The 22,950-nt window shown below is 40.2% G+C and overlaps 1 protein-coding gene across 2 annotated transcripts in view; it reads left to right on the forward strand.

Annotated features, from left to right (window-relative positions):
- The first annotated feature begins 2,844 nt into the window (after positions 1-2,844).
- stard13b (StAR-related lipid transfer (START) domain containing 13b) overlaps positions 2,845-22,950 on the forward strand; it is a 101,734-nt gene continuing 81,628 nt past the window's right edge. Inside the window, exons 1-4 of one of the 2 annotated variants that reach the window (XM_053647851.1) lie at positions 2,845-2,932; positions 8,286-9,383; positions 15,991-16,161; positions 18,428-18,574. In XM_053647851.1, the coding sequence (XP_053503826.1) occupies positions 8,430-9,383; positions 15,991-16,161; positions 18,428-18,574 (1,272 nt within the window). In that variant the 5' untranslated portion in view covers positions 2,845-2,932; positions 8,286-8,429. Of the gene's footprint in view, positions 2,933-8,285; positions 9,384-15,990; positions 16,162-18,164; positions 18,183-18,427; positions 18,575-22,950 lie in introns of those variants that run through there. The other variant, XM_053647855.1, reaches the window with a different exon arrangement.

A 22,950-nucleotide genomic window follows, 5' to 3' on the forward strand; every position in this document is an offset into this window, starting at 1 on the left:
CCCTTTTCGGAGCACGATAAAGACTTTGTTAGCGACATATGCAGATGCGTAGTTACATAAGTTACATTTTCATGGATAATTGAATCCACTCCTTTGAGACGAAGTGAAAAAAGAGAAGGCGGAAATGGAAGACAAACAGAAAAGCAATATATATATATATTCAGATAGCCTTTAAGAACGCCTTTGACAAATGAAGGACGTATTGAAATCATTCTCGTGGCTGGATCGAAAGGTTGCGATGGACTTTAACAGGAAACATGGCGAGCACATCACACACCACACTGTCGCCAAACTCAAACAAATTCAAAAAGGGTTTTGGGACGACTTCCAAGAGAAGTGGACCCTCCACTGTTCATGGTGCTGGTAAACATAGTCCCCTATGTATGGAGACATTTGGGACATGCTGTATATTCCTATTCTCCTCAACACACGCCCATTTGAGCATGTTAATCACTACTTATTTCGACGAGATTAAGGTCAATCATTTGGCTGACATATGACATCTTTAAAAGCGGGCCAGGTTATACAAGCTACACTACACATTACATTGACATAGTGCTTATTAATAGTTTTACATCCAACATCCAAACTCCGTGTACATGTATTCACTTCCCAAAAGGTAAAGACGATGATGGATACTTGTTAGAAGATTCCTCAGTGCTTCATGAATGTGCTATTAGTAAGGACAAATGAATTACTTTCAAGATGCAGATTAAAAAAATACAAACAGTTGACCTATAATAATAATATTTGTGGCCTTATTCCCTCTTCTTTAAGTGACACTGTTTTATAAAGCGTTTATGCAGTGCTAATGAATGTGTTATGGCGGTCCAATGTAGCTAGTCAAAAACATTATGCTCTACGTTGCCCATTTGAGCACCAGTTAGCTAATGCTACAAATGTAGAATAAGGTTAGCTAAAGTATTCTTAATGCAGCAGTGTGTTAGGTATCTTCATTTTTGTTTAAATGTCGAAGAATATCATTAGATCGGGTTCAGTATTTAATTTAACAATACTAGGCTGAAACATTGTAGAAATGTCTGTTACTTCCTTCAAAAAAACAAAAAACAAAACAAAAACGCAACCAGGACATTTGTCTTGATTACTTAATTACGTAATTATAGTTATAAATAATAATCTGTGGGCTGGACATGAAAGTACGTAGATATTAAAGAAGGTTATTATGAAATCGTCCTTCTGCGTTCTCTCGCCACTTATTTTTTATAAGTGGAATGCATGTCAGTTACAGTGTGAATAACTCCATATTATCAGAGCACTTTAAATCAAAATACAGCCCTATTCAGGTGGTATTAGGTTTATTGGGTGTCGTTTTATTTCTGAGAAACCCGCTGACCTGAAGGTTTTCCTGTAGCGAAGTTACAGCTTCACCTCTGACACTGGAGACTCCTTCCATAAACGTCACCGTATCAGCAATGCAAAATACAAAAGGGAGAAGGACACACAAAAAAAAACAAACAAAACAAAACCCCCCTGCACGACGAGAGCTGTTACTAATGGAATGAAGACTCACTTCATCAGTTCAGATTGCTTCTATCACTCTTCTGCTCTGTGTATGTTTGTTAAGCTTCTGCAAAAGATCAGAATCAATCAGAATCAATATCTTTTAATCCGTTCATGTTGGGCGTCTGCCATAGAAACCCGTGTGTGATGTTGTAGCATTGAAATGATAATGTACTAGAATGTAACAAATATACATTATATGATATAAGTGTGTCTGAGGTGCTGGTATGGAAAATTAATCAACACCTTCTGACCAATCAGAATCAAAATATCAACAACGCTGTGGTATTATATTGAAATATTAACACCTCAGATCTCCACGGCTCTGGGTTACTGATCAGAAGGTCGGGGGTTCAAGCCCCAGCGCTGCCAAGCTGCCACTGTTGGGCCCTTGAGCGAGGCCCTTAACCCTCTCTGCTCCAGGGGGCGCTGTATCATGTCTGACCCTGCACTCTGACCCCACCTTCCTGACAGGCTGGGGTATGCGAAGAAAAGAATTTCACTGAGCATATGTATATGTGACCCATAAAGACTCATTATCATTATCATTATCGTGAGCTCAGGTTACAGGCTGTGTGGAGGTTTCTCGCATGGGTTTCCTCCAGGTTCTCCGGTTCCCTCCCATCTCCAAAAACATGGTCAGACGTACTGTAGGTTGGCGACTTGTTCATGGTGGCATGCATCCCATCCAGGGTGTCTCCCTGCTTCACGTTCCTGGGATAGGCTCTGGTTCCTCCAGGACCCTGACCAGGATATAGCGCTTACGGAAAATGAATGAACGACAAAACAAAATCCCAGCAAATCATCGCGACAAAACAAATGGCATAGATGTTTAGATGAGGTGCCAAAATAGCTCCAGAACCATAGTTTAAAAAAAAAGGATTTGTGCATACAGGTAGTGAAGTATTTTGCACGACTTTGTGAGAACGCATGGTGCATTTGGGCAGGAGATCAGATCCTCAGAGTCCTGGATATCACTCGGTTCCCACCCACTCCTAACTCCAGTGCTGCATTTACATCCAAATATACTGAGCGCACTGAAGTGCTTGTTTACACAACAGTATCTCTCACCCTCTCTCTCTCTCTCTCTCTCTCTCTCTCTCCAGAATGCAAGCTCCTCCCCTTCCTCATCATACACACACATTTGCACACTCCTTGGCTGGCACTCTCCTCTTGCACTCCTCCTCTTCTTGACTTAGTCAGTGCATGCTGAAGCCTTGCGTTGCTTGTGGTGATTCTCTGGAATCTGTGATGGTAGCATTCTCGCTTGCTGCCTTCAGTCCACACACACACACACACACACACACACACAGAAAGCAGGGAGAGACACCGGTGTGTGTTCACCTGAATGGGTCACCTCCTTCACCATGACTGCCATTGGACTATCAGACACAAACTCAACAGGTTAAAGGTAAGGTGAGATCTGACTCAAACGTCTTCGTTTCATCTTTTTTTTGTCTTTTCAACAGTTTTTACTTTGATGGATAGAAGTTTGCCTCAGAGAAGCTTTCCTTCCATATTACTGTTGGAAAAAACTCAGTGCTATGACGCAAGGAAATACTAAAACATCTCGCACTTACCTTGAAAATAAGTGTTAAAATCATGAGGTGTAATTGGAAACGAAGGCTGAAACGTATGCTATAGAGATCAAAGTGCATTTTGCTATAGGTGTGGAAATAATCCTAATCACATAGTCCTTTTAGTGCAGAGTGCATAGATCCTAATTAAGTGCAATTTAAATAAAAAAAGAGGAATTTTTTTTACGAGAGCACAATATGTTTTGCTCGATTATTTTTTTTCCATATAATTTATGAACACCTATCCTCACTACCAGGTGACTGAGATATTCAGCATCATCTCGGTCGAATGAGAGATATGTATAATCACTATATTCAGATCTTCAGAGGGAGGTCGAGGAACTGAAAGTTTCTCTGCGGTAACGTGTGTTAAATGAGATTCCTGTTGATCTTCCTGCGGTGGCATCCTCCGTTTGGCTGTTTTGGCTGATCTTTCCTTCCCCTTTTCTGTAGGCGTGAATAAGGAGGCCCGCTTTCACAACAGATTTAGAAACAGGGGCTGTAGGGGATGAGGTGAACTCAGTCGATCTAATCATTCTTACACCGACGTTTCCAATGGAAGTGGAAAAGGAACGTCTTCCTGATGGTCGCCGTGTTTGTTGTACAAACACCGTAATGTTGAGGTTACGTCTGTTTAAATGAAATAATGGAGCTAAGAGGGTTTGCACACACACACACACACACACACACACACACACAGGAGGGACAGTTCAGGGGTGTGAGTGTGTGACCTTGCTTCTAGCCTTGCTCGCTTATCAGCTTCTGAAGGTTAAAGCCCTGAGGTGCGTTATCCTCTCAGTTCCATTGAACCGTATGTGTGTTTTTACACGTGTGTGTATTTTGTACATGTGTACATGCTTGATAAGGACTGACCAGCTGTCGCTCTCTCACATTTGCTATATCAGAGGTAGACAAAAATACACGAAGGGAGACGAGAGCTGTAGGAAATGTATGGAGATGTTCACACCGTTTATCTACGCCAGGACGTCCTGACTACTAAAATGATGCAGACAAATCGAGAGACGCCATGCTATGAGTGCGGAACGCTCTTTAGGATTCAAAATGCTCCAAAATGTCCATCAAGGACTCGTTTACACGTTCGCCTTTGAATGATACTCGCAGCTTCTGTCAGGACGGTCGTACGTTTGCAAACGTGTAACAATTCACGTGGCAATTGATAACAGTTACAGTTAGGTTTAGGGCTGGTGGAGCCTTCGTATGGGGAAAAAAACAAAAAAAAACTCAATAAAATCCAGCTGTATCGTCCTTCTTTGTTCAGATTTGTACTCATTTCTCATGAGACATCTCTCCAGGTCTTGCTCTGATTTCTCCTCCTAGTTACCACGTTTTATATATAAATATATATATATCGTTAGTGGAAAATAATCAACAATGAAGTTGTTATTATCAAATTTGATTCTTTTCCAATAACAGCACATTCAAAGTGTTTTATTCCTCTTATACCACAGCAACTTGGCAACATTAATGACAAGATTAGATTTATTCATGAACGACACGTCATACTCTTGACCCATTTGTAGTTACATTTAATGTAGCGGATCACCCACAAGTTCCTGTTATCACTTATGTTACAGCAAACTCTTTCTCTCTCTCTCTCGCTCGGTCTCTCTCTCTCTCTCTCTTTTTTTTTTTTTACAGCACAGTTTTTTCATTAGTAAGAAGAAGAAGAAGAAAAATAAAAAGCCCCAGCTTGTCATGTTACCGAGTCCTGGAGACTCCTTCCATAAATGTTCGATAAACATCTCTGCACTGAAAAAGTCACCGTGTCAATGATGATGTGTCTTGCTTTTGTTAAATGACAAAATGTAACACGGACGAGGACGTTGACGTAGACCTGTGATTTGAATTACAGACGGCACGATCGTCGACGCTGATGTTATAGGACGTAAATCAAAGCTTTCTGAACCAATCAGAATCAAGCATTCCAGAGCGCGGTAGTATAACTGCTTATATTTTGCTGTCCTTTGGATTAAACTCTTCACACACTTACTTGTAGACCTTTTATTACAAATGGTCATTATGGAGACAATAATGACTGCTTACCATGTACTATGTAGGGAGGTGTACGACAAACAAGTCGGTTCTCCTTCAGCCCAAGGCGTCAACAAGCAATTATTATATAGTTGTGGCTTATCCTGTCATCCCCTTGAGGAAAAGCATCCTCGTATTTGACACCCCCAATGTTCCGTAGCTGCACACATGACGCACTTTAGGTGTCAGAAAGGAATGCTCCTTTATTTCCTACGAGTGTCGCTTCTCCCGTGGCTGAATGTATGTGTTTTGTTGGGGGTAAAGCTGTAATGAGGGGGTTAGTCAGCCTGCTAACCACAGCTTGGCCGGTGCCCTTTAGCTGCTCTGATGAATGGACTGGTGCATTGTAAATCAGCCAGTGGGGGAAGAGACGCTGGATTCCTCACGCCGCTGATGTCACTGCCATCGTGCCTGAAACAGATCCAGACTTGAACACCTCAGTTGCAGACAGATGTTCAGCCTCAGAGATTTTCTTTCTCTTCCCCCTCTGTAGATTTCTCGCTCATGGCCATAATCACAATCACCCAAGAACTTTTTCAGATCTTGTGGTGGAGTGGGAGGGGGGATACCTACTTTATTTTCACTTTTACTTCAGCTCATATTTAGCTGTATGACTCATTCTCTGTATTTGTAATGATTCTACTGTTTCATTAAGCTTTGAATACCAGTTTTGTACATTTTTCCTTCTTTTAATATCACAAAACAGTTGTGTTTTTATTTATTTATTTATTTATTTATTTATTTATTTTTGGACATTATTTGAAATATTCCAAGCATTATTTATTATATCACTGACGCGTGATGGAAAAGGTGATCCGAGATGATTAACGTTTGGTTTGGGAAATAGAAAATATGTTTATTTACGAGCCTGGAAAAAAACATGTTTACCCTTTCTATAAAATAGGCCATATGAGATAATGAGTGTTTATTGATAACATATACATTAGAGCACAGTGAAATTCTTTTCTTCGCATACCCCAGCATGTTAGGAAGTTGGGGTCAGAGCGCAGGGTCAGCCATGATACAGCGCCCCCTGGAGCAGAGAGGGTTAAGGGCCTTGCTCAAGGGCCCAACAGTGTTAGCTTGGTAGTGCTGGAGCTTGAACCCCCGACCTTCTGATCACTAACCCAGAGCCTTAACCGCTAAGCCACCACCGCCCCCATAAGCAACCTGTGAAGCCATTTATAACATAGCATTTATAAGGCCCTATGACAGCATATCAGGTCTGCAATGCACACACCTTAACCAGTACACCTTTTTATCCCTTTCATTTCTCAAAAAAAAAAAATTCCCATTATTTGAAATTTTCCAAGCACTATTTATTCACAGCAGTAGTGGTGCTACATTCCTCCACGCTTCACATTTTCTGCAAATTCTAACAATCCATGTCAAATGTATTTTGTTATCGGTGCCCTGAATGAAGCATATCACTGGCTTGTGATGAAAAAAAGATGATGATACAACAACAACAACAACAACAAAAAAAAAACCCCAGAAAAAAAACAGGAATAGCAAAGCACATTATCATAGGCTTGAGGAAAAAAAAATATGAGAGCATCATATGTATAATAAACTGTGAATACATACAGTATATTCATAACATGTCATGATGTATTTATAAGCCATTTTACACATTGTTATAATTGCTTAAGAAAATGCATGAAACTTGATAGCAATGCTAATAACGCATTATAAGCTGTTAACAGAAAGAGATCATATCCGCCAATAACAAAGAACCTCAGATTGCGTAGTGCATTACGTTATAAACCCCCTGAGACCTGCCATGATTTTATTATTAAGCATTTTTAACATTTCATTTCAACTGTCAGATATATAATATCATAACCTTATTATAATACCTTATAAGCTGTATTTGTGAGCCATAATCCTCTACGAAAAGTGAGATTGAGTTTGTTTGATATTCGTCATAGTGTTCCAAACACCATGTATCATACGTTACATTAAGAATTCACCATGGATGCATTATAACATGTTATTAATGTTTATGTTACTACATAAACATTTATTAACGTCTTATTCCAACAAGTGTTCGCTTTTTGTCAGGTTGGCATAACACCTGAGCCAAGTGACAGGATTTTGTTGACATAAGGTTGTGTTTATAAGCTGATTAACATTAGAACGTCATGATAACTGAGTATGTAGCTCAGTGAACCTCTTAAGTCATGTGATGGTGACGCGACATAGTTTGACGGTGTGGCGATGCGACACAGTGAGGGTAATGTGACGCAATGTAAAAATGTAATGTAGCACTCGGTGGTAACATCAACATGAAAACCTGCTCTATATTTGCAAATTCCTGCTTATGAATGCTCATGAATATTCATAGCAATGCCATTATACTGTAACACGTTTGAGCAAGTTTGGCTTTAAAATGTTGTATAATTATCATCGTGATGTGCCTCTGATGTAACAGAATCACACTGAGCTGCAAAGTCTGATATCATGAATCAGTTGGCGTGTAGACTCATAACACTACATCATGTCAAGTAAGCTCAGTTGATTCAGATGTTAAGTGAGCTGTACATTAAAATGGTCAGACGAATACTTTATAGCAGATGACGTGTGTGTTGGAATAAGCATAGATGCCTATGCAGTTTTATGCCAGTTGTTATAAAAGGCTTACAGAGGTGTCTTATAGCCTTATGAACGTCACCCTTAATGATACCTGACCTAGGGTTCCTCTAAAGCATTGGTTCTCAAAGTGGGTCCATGAAGCAGAGCTAGTACAGTCTGTTTATGTTTTCATTAAATGGGTTTAATCCAAACCTCAATAACCCAAAAATAAGGAAGACTGTAAATAATGAGAGCTAATGTGTTTATCACCAGACATTTCAGTGACAAAAAGCTCCATGGCTACAATAAATAGACAAAAATATTTCAATTTAATGGGCCTAATATTTAAATATTTGGTTTATGTTTGGGCGACATCTGTGAAAATTAGCACACCAATTAGCAAGGGCTTCATGCGCTGAATTTGGTGTGTGAAGTGCACCGCTGCTCTACAGACTTTGTTGGTAAAGTACCTTACCTCTAGATACATTAAAACAAGTTACAGAGGAATATTCTCTTATAGTCTCTTTTATACAGATTTGTCTTGGTTTTTGTTTATTGCAGGCAAACGTCCACTGAGATTTTCACATTTTGAGGACCGACATCATCCAGATGTTTAAACATGCTAAACACACCAGGACTTGGCTTCCGACTAAGATTCTTCGGGATATACCTTGTGACTAGTAGTGCTGGACTATAGAACGAGTCATGGAGGCTCTGTCCATGGTCAAGCAGAAGGGACAACCAAACTCATCAAAGACGCCACTCACCACAATGACCTTTTCAGTACAGAAAGCTGAGATGGACATGAACGGGGATGAGCCCTTGAGGAACACTGATGTTAATGCGGTGTCTCAGGCGAATGAGATTTGTGGCAAGAAATGGTTCCGCCAATCCGCAGAGATTAAACGACGTTCCATATTAAACCAAAACAGTGGTAATATTTATTCTCTTCCACCAGAACAAGTCTGTGCTTCACAAGATAACACTGTGAAAATGGGATCTACTCCAGATCTTCCCAAGCCAGCATGGGATTATGAAACTGGACAGTCTATAATCGAGAACGCATTTGAGAGCCAAGAAAGATGGAAAGTGGAACGTAAATCTGAACGGGATCTAAATGGATGCTACCAGTGTAGATATCCATCACCAGAGGGCGACCACAACCCGTTTGCATCAGATGTTCAAATAGTAAACAGCCATGATGTAGATACAGGAGCGCCATCCAAAGATGTCACAACCTCCACGTTACACCGCACTTCCCCCTGTCCTCACCGCAAGAGCTCCACCACATCTGCCAAACCCCTTCCTGTTCCTTCCTCATCCAATGGAGGAGCTGAACGTCCTCGAATCATCAAACACAAGCCCAGTTCTATCACTTTTGCAGATTATGACTGTACATCAGGCCTCAACCAAGGGGTTCATGAGAGCTCTGATTGTGGTGAGTCTTCCTCTGAGGAGGATGATGACGATGATGTCTTTACAGAGATGACTCAGATCAGGGAGATCCTTCCTGGCTGTAGACACAGGAGAACTGTATGTAGGAAAGGAACTGTCGGAGGAGGAGGAGAACAACATAATGGAGATGGAGACCCGGACTCCGATGTCAGGCTCAGTACCTCCACCGGCTATGAGGCTGAAGAGGAGAACAGTAGCAGGGAGGTAAATGTAATGATTAATCTATCATGCATGGCAGTGGTCACCAACACTCTTCCTGGAGATCTACCTTCCTGCATGTTTCATCTCCAACCAAAATCTAACACACCTGTTTTTGAGTAGATGCTCAGGTGGGCAGGATTATGGTTGGAGCTAAAGTCTTCAGGAAGGTAGATCTCCAGGAACAGGGTTGATGACCACTGATGTATGGGATTATTACTATTTACTACATGGCCCAGGATGCTGATTAGCATTTTTCTTTTAAATATATATCAGTTCCACGTACAGTCGGATGCTCTACAAGACTTCTAAGGCCTTTACATGCCTCATCTCTATAGTTAGCACAGAGTATGCAACAATAAAAAGTATGCAAAACTAATACTCAACTTGTGTTTTAGCTAGATTTTAATGGATTTTTTTTTTTTTTGCAGTCATTTTCATTGTCATTTTACCGCCATTTAACTAACAACTAAAGAGAAATTGTTCTTTCTACAAGTATATTGTTGTTAGCAGAGACTGTAGCACGAACTAGCAAGGTGACCAAGCTAGCAAGTTAATTAAAATGCAGTCTGGAAAACAAAACCCAGATTTACGCACTACTGGTGTGTAACCCTATTTCTATGTACGTTATTTCTGTTCTGTGTATATATGGTTATCTGATATGGGCGCTTACTAGCTAAAATTAGCTAGCTAGCTGGCTGTCACCTGTTCAGTGTGAACCTAGCAAATTACTCATGGTTCTGAAGTGTTTTTTATTTTTTTTCTTTCTTTCTACATGGTAAATTTGTTATTGTTAGCACGGTGTATACAGTGTGAGCTAGCATTCACTAGTTAGCTAAACACAAGCTCCTTTTAAAGGGCTAAGGGTCCTATTTAAACCCTACCCTGTTTATTATTGTTAGCAAAGAGTCTGCGGTGTGAACTAGCTAGCTTTAATTTTAAAAGGCAGTCTGGAGGACAAAACTCATACTTAATTACTACTAGTGTGCATATTTCCATTATTCATTATCTGTGTTCTCTGTCTATTTTGTCATCCAATTTATCTAGCTATCTTGCTGTCATTAAGTTGGAAAATTGAACCGGATATGTTTCTGAAGCGTGTTTTTTTTCTACACAATTAATTTCCTAATGTTAAGTTCTCCTCTTCAAGTTCATTATTGTTTGCAAAAAAAAAAAAAAATTAGCTAAGTAGTTTAAACTCAAGCTCATTTTAAAAAGTAGAAGGTTCTTTCTGATTTATTATTGTTAGCGAAGAGTCTGTACTATGAACGAGCCAGCTAGCAATATCCATTATCCATTTCCTGTGTTCTCTGTATGTTTTGTTATTTAAATTGAGCACTAGCTAGATTACATCAGCCTAGCTAGCTTGCTGACAAATTACACTGGACATGATTTTTGAAGCTTGCTTCTTATTTATGATAATTATATCAGGGTTGACAACTTTGGCTTGAGATTTCTGAATCAAGCGGCCTTTTTTTTTTGCTCTGTGGGAATGAGAATTAGGGGGTAAAATGTGCGCAACGTCATACATCACTTTTTTTGTTTTGTTTGACTGTTTCTATTTCTTTCTCACATGCCCTTGTCTTTGCTCTCCAGTGCCGTCACTATTTTTCATGAAAATCCCCATGACGTTTTGTGACTTTTAGTATGAACATATTAGCCTTAAGGTTATCTATAAGCCAGTGCGTTCCAAAACAATGACACAATTCATATTTAGAGGATATATGCATTTAAAATGTACAGTCAAAATGTGGTTGGTTACAGGACCGAGCCAATTCCGACTGGTCCAATCAAGAAGTTGCGGGGCTTCATCGGTCTAATTAAACCCCACACCTTCTCGATACTGACAGGAACAACATCGTATGAGCAGATTTGTGAATATGCTGTATTTTTACGTTGGCTTGATATTTCATTTGGCGTGTGAAGTGTGTGTCTCACGCCAAATGCATGAGAGTTGGCAACCCTGATTATATACACCGGCAATGCCAAAATCCCCACCTACTCACAGGCTAATCAGGAGAACTGACAAATTCTAACACTGTAACGATAGAGACATATCAGATATCAGTGTACAGTCTCCAAAACAAGACCAGACCGGTACGCATTTATATTCCATCATTTAGTAAGCTTTTTTGCTGAAGGCTATTTAACTACACATTAGTATCTCGATAGAGTACCTATGATGTAAACACAACCTCGGTCTCTGTCGTAAAGGAATTCAGTAGCTGTGTCCCTCATCTCCTTCGTCTCCTTCTGTCAAACCAGATGACTGTATTGAGCAGTGAACTACGCCTTCCACTACTTAATCCCTTAAGCTGCACCAGGTCCGGGAAGATTTGTGTCTTTTTCCCAAACCCTTTCCCTGACCTGATGATTAGCAATCTGTGACCTTGTTCTGCTCATTTTTACTGTAGTGCTTTAATGAATAATGGGGCATGTATGCACGGTTTAGGGAGGACTCTTGTTTAAAACAAAATACAGATAAGGTCCCCAGCCAGAAAGCAGAAATGAGGTCAGACAAGCAGATTCCAAGTAGCACATATTTTCTTTATGGACACAGGTTATATAAGGACATCGGTGATTCTCTTTGAGTCTGTGTTTAAAACGGAGCTCATGAGTAACACAGATGAACGTCGAGGCTGTAACTGTGATCGATGTGCTGGATGGTAAAAAAAATTAAAGTCAATTAAAATGTCTTTTACCAGGGATAAAATACTGATGCGTTGATATTCTAGCACGCTGATTTAGCTCTATTTATGAATTATTATACTGTACTAAATCAACTAAGAAACTGATGCACATTGTCTAATTTTTATGTTCAGTTATATAATTTACATTTTCTCAGAGTTCATAGTTGAGTTAAATTTAAATTAATCCAAACTTTCTGACCAATCAAAATCGAGCATTCAGGGGCACTGTGGTATAAATCCTGTATGATATATATTATAATATACTCTTTGGCCATTTTTGGGTTGTTTTTTTTTTGTGATAATGAAGGAACATCTGTGAAATGACATGTTGGTATAAATTGCGCTTTAATGTTTAATGTCATCATTTTGCCTGAGGGTATACAAACTTTTGCTCTTGACACTATAAGGGCTGGAATCAAAGCAACTTATTGGATCGTGTTATTATTTGACATTTGCCTGCATGGTGTTCTATCAGTCCATCATTTTTTAGAAAAGAACTCCATCAGGTTCGATTTTCTGCTTCACTTCTTTCCACTGAATGGCTGTGATGGTTCAAAACATCTTCACAATGATCCAATGTTTTTGTTTTTTTTTTGTCTTAAAGCAAGTACAAAGTGGACAATTTGTCCAAACTCTTATTTCACCCACAGTACACAATGCAGTGCGAACACTGAAAAAATAATATATATTATAGACGCTATTCATCTGGGTGTTTTTTGAATCTTTTTTTTTTTCTGTACGACTCCCAGTCCTGCTTTGTTCCGCACATGCTGAACTCTCTCCTGCTGCTCTTTCTTTGCTCATACCTGTTTTTAAAATGTGTGAAAGAATGGCATACCTTCCACAGACACGTTGACCTTGCCTTGTTTGCACCTACTCCAGACATTCCAGTGCGAATCACTGAGTACTGACTCTTTGTTAGAAAGGAGCTTGAATGTAAAGGATATGTTGTGTAACATCAGTCTGACTGACTGATGCTGGGTTTCTCAATAGTACTATTGTTGGTGTTGGTATTAAGTTACGTATGAAATTTGGAGAAATCAGGGTTTCACAGAAGTCAGGGTTAAAAGGTTTCACCATGTAGTTCTGTGTGGTCACCATCTGAGGGTGCCATTCCCAAACAGTAGGAATTGAAAACAATGTCCTTTGAGACATAAGGATATCTATATCAAATCAGCTGATAATAACATAAAGACCCATTTTCACCCTTGATGTTTCTCATGGAGTAGAATTAAAATGCCTGACCCGGATGGCGCTCTTTGCGAAGCATTCTGAATGACTTCATCTCCTTCAAATCTTCCATGACCCAGATCTGATGCATTTAAACAAGCACGTAATGGCTGGTGGCCTCTTTTTGGTGCATCTTCCTACCTCTACACAGCGTCCTGACACTCTCAGTGGGTGGTATGGCCATGGCTGGCAGCCCAGACCATTGCCACAACCGGCCACTTAACTCCTCATTTACATGTCAAAGCGCCAGCAGTGCGGTTTCCAATGTGGCTAATTTGCAGTGATACAGTTATGGCCCTCACTCATTCTGTCCTCTTCTGAAGATAACAATGATGACTTGATCTGGAGGGTTGACTCATGCCAACCCTGTTGCCATGGCGAGTGTGTGTTTCACGATCGACAAGCCTGAATAGGGGGTTGAAATGAATCGAGGCTACTGTCTCAACTCCGAGGATGAAGCAATGCTAAAATTCCGGTCATTCCGTACAAGAAACGGACAGATTCCGAGAAACGTTTTGTGTGGCTTTTGTACTGTTTCTCTATTTGCCTTCAGTTTGTGGAAAAGCTTGACAGTGTGCTTATTGATTGCTTTGTATTAGAACCACCCAGGTTACACGTTTCATATGATTTATAAAATTGGCGGTTTTTGTTTTGTTTGTAGAGAAATCTGATTGGCCGATTGGTCGAAACTGTTCCGTCCAAAATCTTCGACTGTGACCGCATCGCAGTAAGCGAATTCTATATTAATGCGCTTGTATTGTTTTAAAACAATAAAACTGTTACAATGCCCATGGAATACCGTAAAATCTTTGTCGATGTTTCTTCACACCAAAGCTTAATGTTAACAGACTTCATTGCGTAACTGAAGAATCGTTTATTGCGAATATTATTATTACAATAAATTAAACGACTTATTAAAGACCGTATTTGATCGTATTCCTTTTGTTGACGTCCTTCTTTGCTTCATGTCGTCCCTATAACACCTTTACCTGTGATAAGATCACCGCAATTCAAGGCCTCGAGTGGCTTATTGCTTTTTTATAAAACCGATTTGGTAGAATTCAAAAGAGCAAGGCATGATGCGGTTGAGATTTGGTCAATTTTATACCAGCTAAGTCAAGAAATGGTTCAAACATGAACCCAATCCCTAAGCATGATCTTAACCACTGTATGCTTCGTACAACTTGAGTCATGTGATTTGGTGTGAATTGTATTTATTGCTAGAAAACAGCAAACAACACTCCTTCATTCTTAAAAAAAAAATGACATTAATTACGATTCCATCAAATGTCCATCTAAGATTAACCAGGCGCCCCAAGCCACTATAAACACGTCTGTTCTGTTGTCTAAGTCAAGGGCTTGTTGGTTAGTCTCATAGAACTAAGACAGAGTGACGCTAACTTCTTGACAGAGGTCAACTCGAACTCACCCTCACCAGCTTTGACCCCAGACCACCCTGTTTCTCAAAGATCAGTCTGGGATTTCGCCAGATTTTGGTCATTCCTGCTAGTTTTAGCTTGAGCAAGCTACTTTCGCCTGCTGAAGGTCAGGCATCTGACCCTTGAAGAGAGCCTGCTCCCTGTTCAGATTGCCAGATCAGGTTCTCATGGCCACACAACAAGCATGGCTCCTGTCTTCTATTCGTTATTAAGAGTCGCAGATACTGCCGAAAACATGCACCAGCGTTGAATGAATCCCAGAGAGCCTGTAACTGAGATGTTTTCTCTCGTTGAAGTGAAATTAGATTTCCATTAAGCGTCCACGTGAGATTTTTGCAACCTTTTATGGCATTCTATGTACAATTATAGTCGCCACAAGATCAAAACGAGTCAAAGTTGGTGAGTGTTTAACTGTCACCCCCCTCTCCCCCATGTCCTCTCAAAGGGAAGCCCTGTGTTTGGGGCCTAATTGGTTATGCCTCTTAACATTGCCACATTCCATGGGAATTTACAGGACTTGTAGTCTCAGGATCTTGACCAAGCCTTGTAGCTCAGCTGCCTCTGACAAATGCATTCCACTTTGGCATGACACCCATCAAAAGCATGATTGTGTATAGATGAGAGCAAGCATTGATGGGCGGAGAGCGCTTTGCCCCAGGGCTCACACAAGCATGCTCACCCCCCCACCCCCAAACAAATTCCAGGAAATGCTCAAACATCCCTACTTGTAGTATGTCCTCGAAACTAGACTATTGTGCGATCTTCCTTATAGTGAGATATTTCATCTTCTTTCCTCCTTGCTTGAAAAGAGAAGGGGTCAGCCATGTTGATTTATCACTTGGTGACTGAAGTAGCTGTCTCTAATTTATAGCCACGGACTCCCCAAACACAAGCGATGTCTCTATGCTCGATGGGGGTAGTCTATTTATACCCTTGTCTGCGGGTGTCTAGAGAGTAGTGAAAGCAGTCAAGGGAGGAATGCCAACAGGCTATACGTGGGCCACATGGCAGTCAGCAACTCTCTGTTTGTTTTGGTTTGATCACATTTCTCTACAGTGTTACCTTATACATCTACACGGCTAATCTAAGATTCAAAACTTTGTTCTTGGCAAGGGAATAGAAAGAAAGCTGAAAGACTCCCTTGAACACCCCGAGCAATAAAAGGACACTCTTTTAATGTGGTTTTCCATCGTAAGGATTAGGATTAGGCAGTAAAAGTATTCCTGATGTATTCATACTTCCTTCTGCCTTCAGGAGTCTCCGCTCGTCCTGCTGTCTCCCTGGTCCGAATCCATGAACCAACTCATGAAGAGACTGGACCAGCTCAATCTGGACATTGAGGAAGCCCTGAGCACTGGCTCCTCCCCCTCGGACACACCCTGCACTACGAGGAGGCAGCCAATCAATGCTAAAGCTTTCCACCAGGTTAGCAACTGTTAAACTCTCTTTAACTTTTTTTTGTTTTCATATAAGACCACTGCGCAGAGATTTATATTGTTTTGGAAAGATTCACGGAAATGTATTCGTGTCAAGGGGTTTCTGGGAAAAACCTAGCTCTCCCTTTCTCGCAGAGGAGAACAGCCAACATACACACCTTCAAAAACTCAGCTATGCATCTCGTGATGCCCAGTTTTTGACACAAAACCATTATAAGCATCATCAAACCATTACAAAAACAATGAACACTAATTCCTGGAAAGAGATTTCTTTCCAAGAGTAAAAGAGAAGAGAAAACCTTGGGGAAACATAATGCATGATAATCCTTGGGGGAATGCTACACAAGATAAACATGGTAATAAGCTCTGACGATAATAAAAAACACTTCCTCATATGCAGAAGTATAAAACGGGCGGTTGTGGTTCAGGTGGTAGAGCGGGTTGTCCACTAATCGTAGGGTCGGCGGTTCGATTCCCGGCCCACGTGACTCCACATACCGAAGTGTCCTTGGGCGAGACACTGAACCCCAAGTTACTCCCGATGGCAAGCTAGTGCCTTGCATGGCAGCTCTGCTACCACTGGTGTGTGAGTGTGTGTGTGAGTGTGTGTGTGAATGAGACACAGTGTAAAGCGCTTTGGATAAAAGCTCTATATAAGTGCGCCATTTACCATTAAAATAAATTCTAATATACAACATTGAATATGAGTGAGTGAATGGATTCAATTTGGGATCTTTGCAACATACTGTGTGATACTTCAAGCCAGAATTCTGCAGAATCGCAGCAACTCCTGGTCCTCAGTATGACTATTTTGAGACATAAATTGCAGTGCAAATCACATTTTTAAATCATATTAGTGGACAGATGGGGAAGTCCGGAATGAAATGTCTCTAAGCAAGTTTCATATGTTCTTTTATTTATTTATTTTTTTTCTCCAAATCAAGAGCTGCTCCAGTGAAGCAAAATACACCAGTGTGTGTACAGAATCCATTTCCTTTTCCATTTTTCTCTCAAATTGTACACTATAATCGATACCGTCAGTCCCTGTGTTCTGGTTATAAGGATACTCTATCGATCGAGTCATTGCTTCAGTGTGTGTTTCAGTTCTAATCAATCCGTATTTGCTTTGAGAGAATTTCTGTGACTTCACATATAAACGTGTGGATCCATCATTGTCTCAAAAGCGCAGTGAAATCAACGCCACATCACCGTTATTAAACCCTCCGTCAGCTGTAAAACGACAGTATGTGAACGCCGTCCCGTGAAAGAACCGCTGTGGAGGATCGATGCAGCGCTCGAGATCGTCAGTATTCTCGCCAAATGTCGCTCACAAAGCCAGTTTCGGGTCACAGGTCACGCTTGCTTGAACTCGAATCGATTACTGGAGTGATATGAAGCAGAGATCGAGGTGGATTACGCAGCCTTTGCTCAAACAGGTGGCCTCATAAAAGCTGTGCATATAATTCAACAGCACAGATACCGACAGACATTTCATACACTTTCGTTTTCAGTATCAGCCCATAGAAATATTTCAGATGCCGAGAAGTGTTATTGATATTCATGCCATGAGACTGTGTCTGTAAGGGACGTGACTTTTGATATCAAAGTGTGTCGGATTCCTCAGTTGCGCCATTGCATGTAGACATGGTGTCCGTTTTTTTTTTTTTTTTGCAATGCCCTCAGATGACATACTACAGTCTGGTAAAGATTGCACAGGGCCGCAGGGACTGAGACAGAGGTCCATTGTGTTGTCGAGCTTCACCACTGGGAACTTTCAAATCTACTTCTAAAAAAACCCACATTGGAGCTTGTGACACGTCCAGCCCATAAACCAGACTACAGAAGGAAACAAAAGTGGCTTTTGGTTCCTCATGAGTGTCCGACAAAGCGGCTGTTCTTCAACCAGAGCTCTGTTGGTGTGTTTGTGTCATTCTGTCCACTTGAGATGCTTTGAGCGATACATGTCTCAGAGCCACTCTGACTGGCATTACTAGTTCCCAGCAATCTCAGGTCTATTCTTAGAAAGGTCATATTCACCAACTTTTTTTTTTTTTTTTTAAATCTATTATCTGGTTTGTTTTTTTTTCCCTCTCAATCGAATCCTCAACGTCTTTGGCTCTGGCTCTGGTTTGGATTCTTTCCCTCGTCACTGACCTCTGTTCTGATTTCCTCTTTCCCATTCCGAGCCCTCTCCAGAGTCCATCCTGTCCAAACCGTCTCTGTATGTGGTGACTGTGGTTCTGCTGTCATTACAGAGCACAACAGCGTGGGGAACAGAGGGAAACCAAACCCTGAACAATAACAGGATCGCAAGAGGACCAAGCTGGAAGGAATGCCATGGCCAGGATATCGTCTTACCTAACTCTTCCTCTGTGACCAGGGCACGTCCCAGAAAGACAGAGGTAAGCCGATGATCTCACTTTATTAAGATTTTCCTCTCTATGTGACCTTCGTAACAGTGCGTAGTCGGAGCAATGTCCTGGTCCTGTCTGATAAAATAATAATATCAGGAAATCGCATGGTGTCGAGGCATTAAAGTATCATCATGTGGTGAATTAAAGCTTGGAACTATTTAGTTAGTGGTCTAACCACAATTTCGCACTAGAGAAGAATTATGAATGCTTGAATATTTTCAAAATCTGCCACACAAAAATCAAACACAGTCAATGTAAATACAGGGTCAGGGTCAAAATTATGTTCTGACTAAAAAATCGACATCAGCCTGTTGACGTGGGAACAGTTTCTATGGCGCCCATATTTATAAATCGATTATAACTGAATATAATTGATCATTTTTTTGTAAGCTGGTAATCATTCTAACTTAATTAATCATAATGAATCATTTTTATCAGCTCTAATACACCATAAAGCGTAACGACGGGCTGTAAATAACGTCATGACAACAATCCAAGTGTCACGATTTATCAAATAGCGTTTGCGCAATATTTATTAACATTTATGATACATTATAAACATTACCTTACAAGCACTAAATTCCAAATCAATTACACAAACACTTATAGACACGTTACTGCATTTTTGAAATCCTAATTATGAATAAAAACAATTAAATAAACATTTTCCATATTGCATTACAAAAATAAACTTTGTGAATAGTGTCTTACGAGCGGCAGCAATCTTCAATAAGGACTCGTTTAATATTCGCATCTCAGCGTTGAGATGTTTAAATGTTTATCATTCCTTTATGATTGTTAATGAGTATTACAGTTGCTTTATAATCATTCACAGGTCATAATTAGTCCTGAAGGTTGTTCAGTACAGCACACGGCATTCTAACGAATAGTGACACTTTAGTCACAAGGAGATTATAGTCGTCGACACATCATTCATCGGACATTATCAGAGGCATGATTAGACTTTTATTAACACGAAAACAAGGAAGTAATAAGTTAAAAGCACAGATTTAATTATTTATGAAGTGTTCCAGCGAACAGTGAATGAATCCAGAGCGACGGTAAACAGACTTATTTGCGAGGGTTGTGTAAAGCCACCAGGGTTTGGATTTTAGAGCGACTCATATGTTTCTCATAGCCACATTTTGGATCCGTGACCTTTTGTCGTTCACGTCCTCATACTGTCGAAGTCCGATGATAAATGAAGGTCTGTTTTCAGAGCTGGAACGTATAGTAGATTGTTTTACCTCAGTGAAAGGGAATTTTGGAGAGAGAGAGAGAGAGAGAGAGAGAGAGAGAGTATACATAAGTGGATTAATGGCTACTACTGGTCCTTAGCAGCAGCATTTTATGCTAAATGTCATTTACAGATGCAGCACAGCTTGTAAATTTCAGCTGGAGGATTCACAGTGACTGCATGTTATCTGCTTTGAGAGGAAGGAAAGAATGAAGCAGTGGTGAAACATTTAGCCAGTGTCATGCCAAGCCAAGTCTGTATTTGCAGTTTGCGTTACGCATGTGAACGGATCAAGAATCTGCATTAGAGAGCGTTGAAGGCTTTGCCAGGTCTGATATTTTCAAGAGCGTAGAACATTGCATTTCATGCATGATATGAATTTACTCTTCCCGATTATTGATGTCTATTAAAGTAAAACGCCACTCTGAAACACGTTAAATATGTTTATATTGACATTTTTGTCATGTGTATGTCCTGATTTTGGTGCTAATTTGTTGGTTGGTGCTGCATTTTCATTATTCCTGTGAGAAATTAGCACTCGTGTGCCATTCTAATGTCACAGGGGGGACATTGTTCTTGCTAATGCAATTAAATAGTGTAAACAGGAATCAGTTTTCACTGTTAGCTGCTAAACAGTGAAAACACTCACCGTTTCCCAGCGACCTTCAATTGTCGGGAAATCCAGCGAAGCATAGTAGAGACCTTGGAGCAAACACTGGACTTAAAGTTCCAGAAAGCAATTTAGCTAAATGACATAGAGTGCTGTGAAAAAGTATTTGATTTCTTCTGTTTTTGTGTATATCTCATACTGAATAGTTTGAGAAATTAAAAACAAAATCTAAGATTAAACAAAGGCAACCTGAGTAAACACAAAATACAGTTTTGAAACGAGTAGTTATGAAAAGTTATTTATTGAAGCAAAAAAAAAAAAATCTTATTACTGCCAGCCCTGTGAAATGAAATCAACACTTAAATAGAACCTTTTCAACAGCATGAAGCTGGTTAAAAGGTCTTACCCAGTAACACACACCAGAGTTGACTGAAAAAGAAGTTGATTGAAATACATCAGTCTGGGAAGGGTTACTAAACTATTTCAAAGGTTCTGGGACTCCAGAGAACTACAGTGGGAGCCATTATCTCCAAATGGAAAAACTCTGCACAGTAGTGAACCTTCATAGAAGTGGCCGACCTTCCAAAATTCCTCCGAGAGCACAGCGACGACTCATCCAGGAAGTCACAAAAGAGCCAAGGACAACATCAAAGGACCTACAGGCCTCTCTTGCATCAATAAAGATCACTGTTCATGTCTCCACTATCAGAAAGATACCGGGTAAAAATGTCCTCCATGGAAGAGTGGTGAAGTGAAAACCACTGCTGACCCAGAAGAACATTACGGCTCGTCCGAATTTTGACAAAACACACCTTGATGATCCTCAAACCTTTTGGGAGAATGTCCTGTGGACTGATGAGTCGAAAGTGGAACCGTTTGGAAGACAGGAGTCCCGTTACATCTTGCGTAAACCAAACACCGAATTCCACAAAAAGAACGTCATACCTACAGTCAAGCATGGTGGTGGCAGTGTGATAGTGTGGGGATGCTTTGCTGCTTTAGGGCCTGGGCAACTTGTAATAACTGAGGGAAACATGAATTCGGCTCTCTACCAGAAAATCCTAAAGGAGAATCATGCTGGATTATGATCCAAAGCATAGGACTAAGTCCTAGTCCTAGAAGTAAGTGAAAGACCGATCTCCATTAAAGATCTAAAACTTTTTAGTATGAGATACAAACAAAAACAGAAGAAATCAGATACTTTTTCACAGCACTGCACATATTTGTGCTCGGTTAGCTAGCGATCTACGTGACACTGGCGACAGTATTAGCATGAAAGTTGAAGCGTTGGAAGCTGATCTGTTTGAGCAGAGTGTATAGATGAGGTTGTGACAGGTTAAAGGACTAAAGCACTGCTGCATCACTGTCTTCATGTAGAGCTGAAGCAAGGGCTAAATAACAAAAAAACAACAGACCCCACTATCAGCAGGGAGTCTAAAGGCATCATCGGTAACACAAGAAACCGGTAAGCAAAGTGAAAACAGACTAACATGTCGATGAAAGTAGTTTAAAAATAATAAGGTTAACTCAGTAATACATTACAAAATAAATCTCAGAAATTCGTTACAGAATAAATATTGGACTCCACTAAAGAGCTCATGCTAATTATAAGGATTCATACGCAAAACTCAGGATCAAGGACTTTAGCTAGGTTTTGAATATTAAATGATCTATAATTTGGACACTCATTGAAGTAGTTCATAATGTAGAATTAATTATACATTGTTTATGAACAAATTTTTGACCCAAACACCAATCTGCTTACATAACAAGCATCACCTTTCACTAGAGAAGTTTAACCATTAAACCATTAATAAGCTTCAAAATTAATAACGGAATAATGACTTACTTGTTACGAAAGGGGTTATTTAAAAATGACATTTTGAGTTGAGGGGTATTATTTAAGTTCCAGTATAATTGTTTCTAATAATAATAATTAAAAAAAAAAAAGAAAAACAGAACTTACAGTGAATGCAGTCAGTCTATCTATCTGTTTATACTCTGTGGGAATTTTACACACCACAGAGTCATGCACATTTTGTTTCTGGCCACCAGAGAAATCCAGTCCTTGTGTTGATGTTACATTGTGTTTCCCCGATGTTGTTTCCCGGCGGCCCTCCAGGCAAGGAGCAGGGTAAAGGTTAGGCCATTAGCAAAGCTACAGAGTTTACAGCTGCTTTACTTCCAACTCCTTTTGTCACTTCATTTCAGTGCAAAGGCTTCAAAAGCTCTCAGCCCCATGTTGTTTCCCAAACACTATCAGATGAGCAACGCTGAGTCTCAATGAGCACGATATCTGTGGGAATCCGGTTCTTTTCCGTTCGGCTGGAGAGCAAGTCCAGATGTGTTTGTTTAATCTTGGAATAGCTGAGCAGTGTGGCACTGCTAGGTAGGTTTTTTATTTGGTGCATGGGAACATGGCTAAAGATTTCTGGAAAGCACTGAGGAGGCCCACTGGTGTGAGAATGTGTGTGCGTGTGTGTAGGTGTGTGCAAGCATTTGTATTTGTGTGTGGTA

Source organism: Ictalurus furcatus, chromosome 17, assembly GCF_023375685.1.
Source record: "Ictalurus furcatus strain D&B chromosome 17, Billie_1.0, whole genome shotgun sequence".
Taxonomy (NCBI): domain Eukaryota; kingdom Metazoa; phylum Chordata; class Actinopteri; order Siluriformes; family Ictaluridae; genus Ictalurus; species Ictalurus furcatus.